Here is a 15,689-nt window from a genome sequence, read left to right as displayed (position 1 = left end):
GTATTTATAACCCATTGGTCGATGTTGATGATTGACATGTCTTTTGAACCGTTAGAGCCAATAGAATCGAAGAGGAATTTTTAAATACGCACCAATTTTACCATTGAGAAGTGGGGGCTCTGCGCACGCCGTTTGCCCAAAGCGAAACCTATCTTACGCTCTGAAATCTGAAAACTGAAAACTAGGTTTATTGCTGATGGATTATCAGAAATCATTTCAAAGTGACACAGACACATTGTATTAACCTATGGATTAACTTCAGCAGCATTTTTATCATTTTAATGCCATTGAAGACAACTTTCTACGACAAAGGTAAGACATATTGCTTTATTGTGTTTGCTACCTAATGCCACGTGTTGTGATGTCTGTTTTTGTTTCTAATGTCGCGAGTTCTGATCGTGGAGTGATGATACAGATACCTGTCGAATCAATGGGTTGGATTTGCATTTACGATAAGTAATAATGGATTTATACCGTGAGTTCTGTGCTAACGGCGTTAGCATTTTTTCCGCTCCGGGCTAATTCAGAGGCTCAGCGTTAGTCTTGTGTTTTGTTTTTCTAAAAATTGTTTATATCATCAGTTAGCTGAGTTTCTTCCTGTTACATGGATTTGAAACATTCATAGTTTATTAGATATTAAGAAGCCCTCAGACGCTGTTTCCTGCAGATGATGCGTTTCTCCGGAGGGATGGGGGGTTTAACAGGTTAAAAGCAGTTTCTGAGTCTCTCCTGTTTCCTTCTCTTCCAGCAGATAGTGGTCTGCAGGAGGTTCTCGATGAACATCGGCTCAGTCTGAGGAGGAGATGTGAACGTGTGACTGAAGGAACTGATCAAAGTAAAACTCTCCTCAACAGGATCTTCACTGAGCTCTACATCACACAAGGCCAGAGTGAAGAGGTTAATACCCAGCATGAGGTGAGGCAGCTGGAGGCAGCTTCCAAGAAGGAGACCCTCCATGACACTCCAATCGAGTGCCAGGACATCTTTAGAGCCTTACCGGACCAGCAGACTCCCATCAGAGCGGTCCTGACCAACGGAGTCGCTGGAGTTGGAAAAACCTTCTCGGTGCAGAAGTTCACTCTGGACTGGGCCGAGGGTTTGGGAAACCAAGATGTGAGTCTGGTGATCCCGCTCTCCTTCAGGGAGCTGAACCTGATCAAAGCTGAGCAGTACAGTCTTCTCAGGCTGCTCCACGTCTTCCATCCAACCTTACAGGAGGTCACAGCAGAGCAGCTGGCTGTCTGCAAAGTGCTGCTCATCTTTGACGGCCTGGATGAAAGCAGACTTTCTCTGGACTTCAGAAACAGTGAGGTTGTGTCTGATGTCTCTCAGAAGTCCTCAGTCAACGTGCTGCTGACTAACCTCATCAGGGGGAGGCTGCTTCCCTCGGCTCTCGTCTGGATAACTTCCAGACCTGCAGCGGCCAATCAGATCCCTCCTGAGTGTGTGGACAGGGTGACAGAAGTACGAGGCTTCACTGACGCCCAGAAGGAGGAGTACTTCAGGAGGAGATCGAGTGATGAAGACCTGTCCAGCAGAATCATCTCTCACATCAAGAGCTCCAGGAGCCTCCACATCATGTGTCTGATCCCAGTCTTCTGCTGGATCACTGCTGCAGTTCTGGACCACATGTGGACTACAGACCAGAGAGGAGAGCTGCCCCAGACCCTCACTGACATGTACTCACGCTTCCTGCTGGTCCAGACCAAGAGGAAGAAGCAGAAGTATAAAGAGGGACATGAGACGAGTCCACAGCAGCTGACGGAGGCTGACAGGAAGCTTCTTCTGAAGCTGGGGAGGCTGGCCTTTGAACATCTGGAGAAAGGAGATATCATGTTCTACCAAGAAGACCTGCAGCGCTGTGGCCTTGGTGTCACTGAGGCCTTGGTGCACTCAGGAGTTTGCACAGAGATCTTCAAAAGAGAGAGTGTGATCTTCCAGAAAACAGTCTACTGCTTTGTTCACCTGAGCGTTCAGGAGTTCCTGGCTGCAGTCTACATGTTCCACTGTTACACCAACAGAGACACAGCGGTACTGAAGGACTTCCTGAAGAGAGACTGGCCCTATGAGAACAGTAAAAACCATGATCAGGATTACCCATCCCTGGATGTCTTCCTAAAAGGAGCCATGGAGAAATCCCTCCAAAGTGAAAATGGCCACCTGGACCTGTTTGTCCGCTTTCTCCACGGCCTCTCTCTGGAGTCCAACCAGAGACTGTTAGGAGGCCTGCTGGGTCGCACAGACAAGCGTCCAAAAATAATCAAGAGACTCGTCAGAGGCCTGCTGGGTCGCACACACAACCGTCCAGAAGTCCGTCCAGAAACCATCCAGAGAGCCATCAGCAACCTGAAGGAGATGAGAAGTTCTAAAATCTCTCCTGAAAGGATGATCAACGTCTTCCACTGCCTGACAGAGATGAAGGACCTCTCGGTGCATCAGGAGATCACAGAGTTCCTGAAGTCAGGGAACAGATCAGAGAAGGAACTCTCTGAGATCCACTGCTCTGCTCTGGCCTACATGCTGCAGATGTCAGAGGAGGTTCTGGATGAGTTGGACCTGAAGAAGTACAAAACAACAGATGAGGGACGACGGAGACTGATTCCAGCTGTGAGGAACTGCAGGAAGGCCAAGTGAGTCCAGATGTGGTTAACTTTATAAACTAAAGAAGTTTAATTATTCAAATAAACACTAACATTTCTGCTGTTTAAATACTGAGAGCAAAATAAACCAACACTTCCATGTATTTATAATAATGGTTCAATTGAACCGTTTCTCTCTTCGTATTGACTTGGACTTTATTGTCATTTCAACGAGACACAGAGTGTACTATTAAAACGAAATTGCGTTGTACTGCCTTACAGGAACAGGACAATATAAGAACTTGCTAAAATTGTGCATATAATTAAATACTTTTAAATGACATGGTGCTGATAAAATTAAAGATAAAGTGTGCGTTTAAAATATAAAGACTTACTATACATATAAATAAAATAGACATACTATAGAACATATGTGCTACTAGCTGTTCAGCAGTCTGATGGCATGGGGGGAAAAGCTATTGCAGAATCTGCTGTTCTGCGCTTAATGCTGCGGAGCCTCTTGCCGGAGGGCAGCAGGGAGAACAGAGCCTGGTGAGGACGAGTGGGGTCAGGCAGCGTTTCTGAGTCTCTGATGGGAGGGAGAGAAACTCCGATGATCTTCTCTGCGGTCCTGACCACTCTCTGCAGAGACTTCCAGTCTTTGGCGTTGCAGTCTCTCGACCAGATGCCGATGGTCAGCACGCTCTCTGTGGTTCCTCTGTAGAACGTGGTGAGGATGGGAGGGGGAGCTGTGCAGGAAGTGTAGGCGCTGCTGTGCCTTCTTAAATAGTGATGTAGTGTGAGTGGACCCGGTCAGACTGCTTGTGATATGCACCCCAGGAACTTGGTGCTGTCCGTAGTCTTCACTGCTGTGCCGTTGATGTGGAGTGGTGGGTGACGGTGCGTTTTGTTCCTGAAGTCGACAATTATCTCTTTTGTTTTATCGACATTCAGGATCAGGTTGTTGGTGTTACACCAGCCTGTCAGATGTTTCCCCTCCTCCCTGTAGGCCTGTTCCTTGTTGTCCCTGATGAGTCCCTCCACTGTCGTATCGTCCGCGTACTTTATGATGTGGTTGGTACTGAACCTGGAGCAGCAGTCGTGGGTCACCAGGGTGAAAGGCAGTGGTCCCAGAACGCAGCCCTGCGGGGAGCCGGTGTTTAAGGTGATGGTGCTGGAGGTGTTGTTACCGACCCGAACATACTGGGCTCTCTCTATTAGGAAACCCAGCAGCCAGTTACACAGGGGTGTGTTGAGTCCCAGGGGTCCCAGTTTGTCTACCCGATGCTGGGGGATGATTGTGTTGAACGCTGAGCTGAAATCCAGGAACAGCATTCGCACATGGGTGTTCTTCTCCTCCAGGTGGGCTCACATGGAGCGCAGAGGAGATAGCGTCCTCTGTAGAGCGGTTATGGCGGTAAGCAAACTGAAACGGGCTAAGTGTGGGGGGAAGTATGGAGATGATATGGTTCTTTACCAGCCTCTCAAAACACTTCATCATGATGGGGGTGAGTGCCACAGGCCGGTAATCATTCAGGCAGGTCATTGAGGATTTATTTGGCACAGGTGCAATGGCTGCCGTCTTAAAACATGATGGAACAATGGCCAGGTCCAGTTAGGTGTTGAAGATGTCTGTGAGGACATGGGCCAGCTGGTCCGCGCAGTCACTGAGCACCCGTCCTGGTATACTGCCGGGGCCTGCTGCCTTCCGGGGGTTGACTTTCCTCAGGGTCCTCCGAACTTCAGCTGTGTCAAGGCGAAGTCTTTGTTCCCCCTGCTTGGGGACAGCTTTCATTGCAGTGGTGCCTCAAAGCGACCAAAGTCATTATTGAGGTTGTTGAGAAATATAGTATCATTGTCACAGGGTGGTGGAGCAGCCTTGTATCCAGTGACGGACTGAATTCCCTGCCACATGTGCCTGCTGTCCATGGGGTTATGGAAGAAACTCTGGATTTTTTTTTTTTTCAAAATATTTGTATTGGCTTTTGAGCAAAATGCCTAATTTAGAAGAAGCGGAAAAGATGACTGTTTGGCTGACAAGGATGCAAAGTCAGAGAAAAGCCCATCCTTGTAAAGATGACTGATCGTGACGAGCCCGTTGGCCGCCCACATTCGGAAGGTGGGGTCCGAGCAGGATGGAGAGAATGAGTGATTATTTAGTATCGGAGCTTCTCTGTGTAAGCCATGTTGCCTTCTGAATTGAAGCCAAATCTTAATAGTACTGGTAACAATTGGGTTGACTGAGATTTTGTGCGTCCTTACGGGAAGTTGGGAGCAAATCACAGAGTGTAAGGAGCTGGAGGAGGAGGAGGTCTCCATGTGAACCCATGGTGGGCTGGAGGTAGGAGTCTTGGGGCCAGTCCAGTAAAGGAGTCGGTTCATATTAGAGGCCCAGTAGCAGTGACGGAAGTTCGGGAGTGCCAAGCCGCCCTCCAACACGGGGAGCTGAAGAATAGATTTTTTAAGACGGGCGGGTTTGTCATCCCAAATGAACGCTTTTAGTTGACCGTCAGGACTGAAAGATGTATTGATGCAAATTGGGATATGCTGGAAGAGATATACGAACTTCGGCAGAATTACCATTTTAATAAGATTGACACGCCAGCAAGGGATAAGGGAAGGGAAGACCACCGAGAGAGGTCCGATTTGCATTTAGCTAAGAGTGGTTAACATGTTTGGGAAACAGATCTTTGAAGGAGCTGGTGATGGACGCCCCCAAGTATCTGAAGCCGTCTGATGCAATGTTAAAGGGAACAGCGGTCGGGGGAGTGTCTTCGCCAGTTGGTTTACAAAAAATAGTTCGCTCTTTTGGAGATTTAATTTGTAGCCTGATAAACGACCAAACTGCTCAAGGATTGACAATGTAGGAGGGCGAGAGGACACGGGATTGGAGACGTGTAGGAGAAGGTCAACGGGAACGTTTGTGAACTATACCATGGCGAGTGATGCCCTCAAACCCATTGTGGCCTCTGAGCCATAGCTAGAGGCTCGATGGCTACATTAAACAATAGGGGAGAACGCGGGCAGCCCTGGCGTGTCCCACGTTGGAGAGGGAAGGCAGACGAGTGAATGCGTTGTGTTTGCCGATGCAGAAGGGGAGGCGTATGAAAGCTTAATCCAAGAAATACATTTGGAGTCAAAGCCACATTTTTCTAAAATGAAGAACAGGTAGCTCCACTCCACCCTATCAAAAGCTTTCTCCACATCGAGTGAAACTATGACTTCGGGGACATTAGACGGGGGCGAGAAAATAACATTAAGTAGCCTCCTGGTATCATAAAGCCTGTTTGGTCAACGGAACGATCGAAGGTATCACGAGTTGGAGGCGGACGGACAACATCTCCAGTATTTTACAATCAACCTTTAGGAGGGGAAATGGTCGCTGCCACAAAGAGTAGGATCTTCATCCTTCTTCAATAGTAGAGAGGTGGATGCCATGGACAGGGTTCGAGGTAACCGGCCTTCTTTAAGGCAATCATTACACATCCTTGCTAGAATTGGGGCCAAAAGAGACGAATATGCCTTGTAGAATTCGACTGTGAAGCCGTCCGGACCAAGGATTTTATCTCTAAAGTGGAAAGTTGCTTCAGGTTCTATCCCGGCCTCGGCTTGTGCATCCATTGTCGCCTGGGCAAACGACTGTTGAAACATGTATCTGATGCCCAAGGCGTCCTTAACACCTGGGTTGCTGGCGTAGTGGCGGTTAGCCGTCCTTAAGTCACATAAACCGGGAGAGCACCTCACGATTGGATGGGTCCTGGGTCCTGGTATCTCTTCACCTGGAAAGATGCGGATAATTAGTCAAACTGGAATGGGTAACAGTTACATGTGCAGTCATTACCAAACTCCCAGTGTCTGCCAGGGCGGTGCGGAGCAGGGTGTGGGACATCGACCCCTGAAGCCCTACATCAGTCCATGCATGGTTGAGAAACATGTGGAGGTTCTCCGAGGGGCCGTCCCCCGCCGCGTAGAGGAAGTAGCGATTCTTATGCCCAACCACCGTATTTTTGATTTGCATCCATCGTTGGACCCAGCCAAAGTCCTCCGTAGTACAGTGCACCTGCACTCCAAAGGTTTTGGCGGTCTTGTGTGCCTTCACATGGATGACGTAACCGTGCTTGGTGTCCCTGTTTTCCGCATCATTCACCTCTGAATTAGTCATGTTTGCGTAGACTCCTGCACGGTGAGCATCGAGCAGGGACCGATGGAGTGAGACATAGCCGTATAGTAGGTAGCGGGCTTCTGCAGAGGGGGAACGCTCCATTCGATCCAACAGTTCCGGGATGCGCTTGACAGAGGCAGAAAGACACTTTTCAAGATCACCATAGGCGGGCAGGCCGTCCAGCTTACGCCTCTTCACATGGAGCTGGTGCACCGGCACCTCCCTGTGCAGGCGCACCAGGCAACCTTGCAACTCCCGCACTATGGTGTGCATGTCAGACGGACTGAGCCGGTTCGCATTTACATGCGAGTCCTTCAGGTATCGCATCAACTGCAGTATATTTTTTATATAAAAGGCAACAGTCGTGACGGCAAGGTTGCTGTTTTCTCTCAGGTCCGCTCTCTGCTGCCTTCGGGCCGGAGGGAGCCGGCACCCAGCGAGCAGGACACCTGTGGGGCGAGAGCAGCTCGCATGCTTTGACCCCAAGCAGGACTCACACTGAGAGTGTTTGTCAAAGCTCATTATGTAGCCCGTCTCACATGAAAGGCAATTCCGGACGCAGCCCTGACTTACGTAACTGCCCCATCTTTCCACGAGAAGCAAAGCGTTTTACGGGAGGAATCTTTGTTTTCTAATGTGCCTGCTACAGTGCTTCTGCTACTACGGAGTGCTGAAGACAAGTGGGAGCAGTTGGACGGGCCTTCTTCCTATTTATACGGAAGTGAGGCCGGAGGTGGGCCCACGTCATAGGTGGGCGTGGATTAAGTCTGTCAGTGCTGCACACGTGCATAGGGATTACCCAATAGCGATAGCCTTAGAGGGCGAAGCCTCATACGAAATAGAACTTGTTACTTTACTCGTTACTTTACTCGTTACTTTACTCGCAGCCCGCCCCTCCCTGCAGGCAGATCACGCAGACTGCTAAAGTTTCAAATGTTCTCTTTAGTTCAGTTTCCATTGTCGCATTAGAGTGATCCAGATCCTGAATGTTCTCCTATCTGACCGTGGCTGTCCTCTGTCTCCTGCTATCTGACCGTGGCTGTCCTCTGTCTCCTCCTATCTGACCGTGGCTGTCCTCTGTCTCCTGCTATCTGACCGTGGCTGTCCTCTGTCTCCTGCTATCTGACCGTGGCTGTCCTCTGTCTCCTGCTATCTGACCGTGGCTGTCCTCTGTCTCCTGCTATCTGACCGTGGCTGTCCTCTGTCTCCCGCTATCTGACCGTGGCTGTCCTCTGTCTCCTGCTATCTGACCGTGGCTGTCCTCTGTCTCCCGCTATCTGACCGTGGCTGTCCTCTGTCTCCCGCTATCTGACCGTGGCTGTCCTCTGTCTCCTGCTATCTGACCGTGGCTGTCCTCTGTCTCCCGCTATCTGACCGTGGCTGTCCTCTGTCTCCTGCTATCTGACCGTGGCTGTCCTCTGTCTCCTGCTATCTGACCGTGGCTGTCCTCTGTCTCCTGCTATCTGACCGTGGCTGTCCTCTGTCTCCTGCTATCTGACCGTGGCTGTCCTCTGTCTCCTGCTATCTGACCGTGGCTGTCCTCTGTCTCCTGCTATCTGACTGTGGCTGTCCTCTGTCTCCTGCTATCTGACCGTGGCTGTCCTCTGTCTCCTGCTATCTGACTGTGGCTGTCCTCTGTCTCCTGCTATCTGACCGTGGCTGTCCTCTGTGTCTCCTGCTATCTGACCGTGGCTGTCCTCTGTCTCCTGCTATCTGACCGTGGCTGTCCTCTGTCTCCTGCTATCTGACCGTGGCTGTCCTCTGTCTCCTGCTATCTGACCGTGGCTGTCCTCTGTCTCCTGCTATCTGACCGTGGCTGTCCTCTGTCTCCTGCTATCTGACCGTGGCTGTCCTCTGTCTCCTGCTATCTGACCGTGGCTGTCCTCTGTCTCCTGCTATCTGACCGTGGCTGTCCTCTGTCTCCTGCTATCTGACCGTGGCTGTCCTCTGTCTCCTGCTATCTGACTGTGGCTGTCCTCTGTCTCCTGCTATCTGACCGTGGCTGTCCTCTGTCTCCTGCTATCTGACTGTGGCTGTCCTCTGTCTCCTGCTATCTGACCGTGGCTGTCCTGTCTCCTGCTATCTGACCGTGGCTGTCCTCTGTCTCCTGCTATCTGACCGTGGCTGTCCTCTGTCTCCTGCTATCTGACCGTGGCTGTCCTCTGTCTCCTGCTATCTGACCGTGGCTGTCCTCTGTCTCCTGCTATCTGACTGTGGCTGTCCTCTGTCTCCTGCTATCTGACCGTGGCTGTCCTGTCTCCTGCTATCTGACCGTGGCTGTCCTCTGTCTCCTGCTATCTGACCGTGGCTGTCCTCTGTCTCCTGCTATCTGACCGTGGCTGTCCTCTGTCTCCTGCTATCTGACCGTGGCTGTCCTCTGTCTCCTGCTATCTGACCGTGGCTGTCCTCTGTCTCCTGCTATCTGTATATTTTGCGCAGTCTATCTCTGCTCACGCTGTTGCGTCAGCGTGTTCTCCTGCGTGTTGGCCATGTGTTGCACTGGAGCCAGACTTCAGCCGAGCACGTACGAACTGCGCATGCGTGAGTGGCAATAACTCTCCTCACCAGCAAGCGGCGGCAGTGTGTATTCGTCATTCAAAACAGGCAACAACCGGAAAACAGAGAAGAAGAACAGACTACGTGATATAAACAAACAACAAATAGCTGTGCGTTAGCTTCACGTTAGCATGTGTTCTTAGCAGGTGTTTGTTGAGGTTTGATTATGACTGATTTTAGAAAGTAACGAAGTAACGCGTGTCGGGGCGATGTTAGTAACTGTAGTGTGACTACTGAATTATAAAAGTAGCGCGTTACACTACTCCGTTACCGACAAAAGTAATATTATTACACCCAACTCTGCTTATAACTACCTACATCTCTAATATTGTTAAGTGATTTATTTGATTTCTGTTTCTTTGGTAACAGGCACTGACAGCAGGAGCACAGACATGTGATCAGATCACACTGACAACACATTACACTCTATTATAATACATTATTTTATATAATATTACGTGGAATAACAGAAAATGTCTATCAGAACATGTCAAATATGTTTTAATCTAATGCTTGAGTTTAATATAATGTTTCCTCTTTTTTAACACCTGTTGTAATATATGTGTTATTATAGACTTTCTGGCTGCGGACTCTCAGAGACTGAATGTGAAGTCTTGGCCTCAGCTCTGAAGTCTGACCCCTCCCACATGAGAGATCTGGACCTGAGTCACAACGATCTGAAGGACTCACGAGTGGAGCTGCTGAGCTCTGGACTGAAGAGTCCAAACTGCAGACTGGAGTCTCTCAGGTCAGTTCACTGACTGCAGTTCATACAGATCTGGTTTTATGTATCACTTTCTGAATTTTCCTTTGAACAAATACATTTTAATTATTTTCCTCACTTTTGCTAATGACTGAATATTGATCAGAGTAACAGAGAGAAGGTGAATGTGTGAGGGAGAGAGTCTGAGCTTCCACAGACTCACTGTGTGCTCCAGGAGTCAGTGGAGATGCTGTCAGTACTGAGGAGCTGTGAGGAAGAGGAATGAGTTGTTAAACATCTGAGAAAAGTTAAAGTTCCAGATTATCAACTTCATCTCTGACATTAAAACCCTGTTTGACTCCGATCAGATTATTACACCTGGAGTTATTTCAAACAGGAACTTTGTTTTCTAAAGTGACATCATGTTTTCTTTATTCAGACTGAGAGGCTGCAGGTTGTCAGAGATCAGCTGTTCTGATCTGATCTCAGCTCTGAAGTCCAACCCCTCCCATCTGAGAGAGCTGGACCTGAGTCTCAACGCTCTGCAGGATTCAGGAGTGGAGCTGCTGAGAGATCTTCTGGAGAGTCCAGACTGCAGACTGGAGGCTCTCAGGTCAGTTCACCATCTTTAACTTCTGTGCTGAGATCAATCTGTATTTATTAGGGCTGTCATGAGTGGACATACAGTGGGGCAACAAAGTATTTAGTCAGCCACCAATTGTGCAAGTTCTCCCACTTAAAAAGATGAGAGGCCTGTCATGTTCATCCTAGATACACTTCAACTATGAGAGACAGCATGGGGGGAAAGAATCCAGGAAATCACATTGTAGGATTTTTAATGAATTAATTGGTAAATTCCTCGGTAAAATAAGTATTTGGTCACCTACAAACAAACAAGATGTCTGGCTCTCACAGACCTGTAACTTCTTCTCTCAGAGCCTCCTCTGTCCTCCACTCGTTAACTGTATTATTGGCACCTGTTTGAACTCGTTATCAGTATAAAAGACACCTGTCCACAACCTCAAACCGTCACACTCCAAACTCCACTGTGGCCAAGACCAGAGAGCTGTCAAAGGACACCAGAAACACAATGGTAGACCTGCACCAGGCTGGGAAGACTGCATCTGCAATAGGTAAGCAGCTTGGTGTGAAGAAATCAACTGTGGGAGCAATTATTAGAAAATGGAAGACATACAAGACCACTGATAATCTCCCTCGATCTGGGGCTCCACGCAAGATCTCACCCCGTGGGGTCAACGTGATCACAAGACCGGTGAGCAAAGATCCCAGAACCACACGGGGGACCGAGTCCATGACCTGCAGAGAGCTGGGACCAAAGTAACAAAGGCTACAATCAGAAACACACTACGCCGCCAGGGACTCAAACCCTGCAGTGCCAGACGTGTCCCCCTGCTGAAGCCAGGACATGTCCAGGCCCGTCTGAAGTCTGCTAGAGAGCATTTAGATGATCCAGAAGAGGATTGGGAGAATGTCATATGGTCAGATGAAACCAAAATAGAACCTTTTGGTAAAAACTCAACTAGACGTGTTTGGAGGAGAAAGAATGCTGAGTTGCATCCGAAGAACACCTACTGTGAAACATGGGGGTGGGACCATCAGGCTTTGGGGCTTTCTGCAAAGGGACCAGGACGACTGATCCATGGAGAGGAAAGGATGAATGGGGCCATGTATCGTGAGATTTTGAGTGACAACCTCCTTCCATCAGCAAGGGCATTGAAGATGAAACGTGGCTGGGTCTTTCAGCATGACAATGATCCCAAACACACCACCCGGGCAACAAAGGAGTGGCTTCGTAAGAAGCATTTCAAGGTCCTGGAGTGGCCTAGCCAGTCTCCAGATCTCAACCCCATAGAAAATCTTTGGAAGGAGTTGAAAGTCCGTGTTGCCCAGCGACAGCCCCAAAGCATCCCTGCTCTAGAGGAGGTCTGCATGGAGGAACGGGCCAACGTACCAGCAACAGTGAACACCTTGTGAAGACTTACAGAAAACGTTTGAACTCTGTCATTGCCAACAAAGGGTATATAACAAAGTATTGATATGAACTTTTGTTATTTACTTATTTTCCACCATCATTTGCAAATAAATTATTTAAAAATCAGACAATGTGATTTTCTGGATTTGTTTCCCCTCATTTTGTCTCTCATAGTTGAGGTGTACCGAGGATGAAAATTACAGCACTTCAGCACAGACCTCACTACAGACAGCGCCTCGTGGCTATAGGCTGACATTTCTCACTGAAATATTAATATACATGCCTTGATGATGTTATTCTTTATAAAGCCAGCGTTATTGAGCGAGGGCTTTAGTTCTTCATTATCTTCTGAGAGTCCCTTCCCTCTCCCCAAAGATCTATGATCATTTGGTAAGACTAAGAGCAGAAACTAAAGAGCCTGCAGTCTCCTCTCTGTTTACTGGTTTAACAAATAAAACTATTGACCCTAAAAAAAACACGGAATATCAGCTCGATTTCACTTTTTCTGTCTTACAGTTTTTAACCTGTTTGGAGTTTCCACTTTCTGAACTTCTTCAGCTCCGATCAGTTTATTAAACCTGGAGTTATTTCAAACAGGAATATTGTTTTCTAAAGTTACATCATGATTTCTTTATTCAGTCTCTTGGGCTGCAGTTTGTCAGAGATCAGCTGTTCTGCTCTGGTGTCAGCGCTGAAGTCCAACCCCTCCCATCTGAGACATCTGGACCTGAGTGAGAACGCTCTGCAGGATTCAGAAGTGAAGCTGCTGAGAGATCTTCTGGAGAGTCCAGACTGCAGACTGGAGACGCTCAGGTCAGTTCACTGACTCTCTGTTACTGCTGGAGATCTCATGTTTCATTAGTTATTCAACCTGATTCTTCATCATACATATATTACATCCATACGTTTGTAAATGTTGTCGTAACAGTTCATTGTTTCCTAAAGAAACTATTATTCTTCCACTTTGTTAAAGTGAATGTATGTTTTCTTTAGTAAATGGTCTGAATAAAGAAGGTCCTCTGAACTAATATTAGTTGTACGTACAGTTTACTTTCTGACATAGAAATGTTGATGTTCCATCATTTAGACGTGTTTTCACAGATAATAAACAGAAGGCTGATATAATGATGATCCGCAATAACAGAATGAAAGTCTCTGTAATTCAGGGAAGAGATCATTGATTAGGACGCAGTGATGATGAGCTACACATTTCAGACCTGAACATCTGACTGGATTATAAACTGATTTTAATCCTCATCATGATTTCTTTATTCAGACTGAGGCGCTGCAGTTTGTCAGAGACCAGCTGTTCTGATCTGATCTCAGCTCTGAAGTCCAACCCCTCCCATCTGAGAGATCTGGACCTGAGTGAGAACGCTCTGAAGGATTCAGGAGTGAAGCTGCTGAGAGATCTTCTGGAGAGTCCAGACTGCAGACTGGAGGCTCTCAGGTCAGTTCTCTGACTCTCTGTTCCTGCTGGAGATCTCATGTTTCATTAGTTATTCAACCTGATTCTTCATCATACATATATTACATCCATACGTTTGTAAATGTTGTCGTAACAGTTGATTGTTTCCTAAAGAAACTATTATTCTTTCACTGTTATTGTTATGATCGCGGAAATGGTAGGACCCAAAAGCAGACTACAAAAAAGGTAAAAGGTCTATAAACAAAAGGCGAGCTTTATTCCAAAAGCTGATGGCAAATGACATAACATAAAACACATAGTAGCACAAGGAAGATATATTACCAAAACTGGCCGTGACTGACATGGAGGGAGACAGGAAAACAAACAATGAACCGACAGGGGAACACAGGGAAGACAACATACAGAGAGGGGTAATCACGGGTCGACAGCCCAGAGGCAAGGCAGAGGAACAGAAGGTGGTCTCGGGCGGAAGGCCCGCGGGCAAGTCAGAGTTCATGGTGAGAATCTCGGGCGGACGGCCCGGGGGCCAGGCAGGGTTCAAAAAGGGGCGAACTCAGGGGGCCGGGCATGAGGGCGAAGGCAGCGGCTGGAAGAGTCAGGGGGCCAGGCTCGAGGGTGAAGGCCGTGGCTGGGGAACTCAGGGGGCCGGGCTCGAGGGCGAAAGCCGCTGGGGAACTCAGGAGGCCGGGCACAAGGTCGGGCAAAAAGGCGGCGACGGGACAGCTCCGGAGTGCGGGCAGGAAGGCGGCGACGGGACAGCTCCGGAGGATGGGCATGAAGGCGGTGACGGGACAGCTCCGGAGGACGATGTACGCAACAATGGGACCCCTCTAGTGTGGACCCCTGGCGGGACACGCGTAGACGGGACCCTGGACGGAACATGGGCTGGTGTCAGTGGAACCCCCGACTCAGCAAGGGCTGGTGTCGACGGGACCCCAAACAGAACAGGACAAGGTGTTGGCGGGAAATCCGGCGGACCAGGTGTTGGCGGGGCCCCCAACAGGACAGGATCTGGTGTTGGCAGGAAATCTGGAGGAGCAGGTGTCAGCTGGATCCCCAACGGAACAGGACGTGGAGTTGGCAGGACCCCCGACAAAACAGGTGTCGGCTGGACCCCCAATGGAACAGGACATGGAGTTGGTAGGACCCTCAGCGGAACCCCTAACGAAACAGGACAAGGAGTTGGCAGGACCCCCGGCAAGACAGGTGACGGCGGACCCCCAACGGAACAGGACATGGGGTTGGCAGGACCCCCGGCAAGACAGGTGACGGCGGGACCCCCAACAGGAAAGGACACAGAGTTGGCAGGACGCTCAGCGGAACCCCCAACGGACCAGGACATTGGGTTAGCAGAACCCCCGGCAGAAGAAGAAGAAGGGACTTGAGAGGGGACTCGAGAAGAGACTCGAGAGGGGACTTGAGGAGGGACTCGGAAAGGAACTCGAGAGGGGACTTGAGAAAGGACTTGAGAGGGGACTCGAGAAGGGACTTGAGAGAGGACTTGAGAGGGGACTCGAGAAGGGACTTGAGAGAGGACTTGAGAGGGGACTTGAGAAGGGACTTGAGAGAGGACTTGAGAAAGGACTCGAGAGGGGACTTGAGAAGGGACTCGAGAAGGGACTTGAGAGGGGACTTGAGAAAGGACTTGAGAGGCGACTCGAGAAGGGACTTGAGAGAGGACTTGAGAGGGGACTCGAGAAGGGACTTGAGAAGGGACTTGAGAGGGGACTTGAGAAGGGACTTGAGAAGGGACTTGAGAAGGGACTTGAGAGGGGACTTGAGAAGGGACTTGAGAAGGGACTTGAGAGGGGACTTGAGAAGGGACTTGAGAGGGGACTCGAGAAGAGACTCGAGAGGGGACTTGAGAAGGGACTCGAGAAGGGACTTGAGAGGGGACTTGAGAAAGGACTTGAGAGGGGACTCGAGAAGGGACTTGAGAGAGGACTTGAGAGGGGACTCGAGAAGGGACTTGAGAGAGGACTTGAGAGGGGACTTGAGAAGGAACTTGAGAGTGGACTTGAGAAGGGACTTGAGAGAGGACTTGAGAGGGGACTTGAGAAGGAACTTGAGAGTGGACTTGAAAAGGGAATTGAGTCGGTCGGTACGCCGACAGGACATGGGGGGCTGGCGTCGGCCGGAGAGCCAGTACTGGAGCCGAAACCATGGCTGCTGAGGCCGGTACTTGAGCCGGAACCATGGCTGCTGAGGCCGGTACTGGAGCTGGGACCATGGCTGCTGGGACCGGAACAGAAGCCTGGACCATGGCT

General features: G+C 49.4%; 1 protein-coding gene across 1 annotated transcript in view; it reads left to right on the top strand.

Moving 5' to 3' along the window:
- Positions 1-15,689, top strand: part of LOC117444085 (NLR family CARD domain-containing protein 3-like) — a 56,457-nt gene that overhangs the window by 8,935 nt on the left and 31,833 nt on the right. The window contains exons 4-8 of the mRNA XM_034079799.2: positions 749-2,630; positions 9,872-10,045; positions 10,440-10,613; positions 12,633-12,806; positions 13,270-13,443. Coding sequence (XP_033935690.2) covers positions 749-2,630; positions 9,872-10,045; positions 10,440-10,613; positions 12,633-12,806; positions 13,270-13,443 — 2,578 coding nt within the window. The remainder of the gene's footprint in view (positions 1-748; positions 2,631-9,871; positions 10,046-10,439; positions 10,614-12,632; positions 12,807-13,269; positions 13,444-15,689) is intronic.

Source organism: Pseudochaenichthys georgianus, unplaced genomic scaffold, assembly GCF_902827115.2.
Source record: "Pseudochaenichthys georgianus unplaced genomic scaffold, fPseGeo1.2 scaffold_727_arrow_ctg1, whole genome shotgun sequence".
In the NCBI taxonomy this organism is placed as follows: Eukaryota; Metazoa; Chordata; class Actinopteri; order Perciformes; family Channichthyidae; genus Pseudochaenichthys; species Pseudochaenichthys georgianus.
Note: the sequence above shows the minus strand (reverse complement) of the source record. Positions and strands in the feature narration are given on the sequence as shown.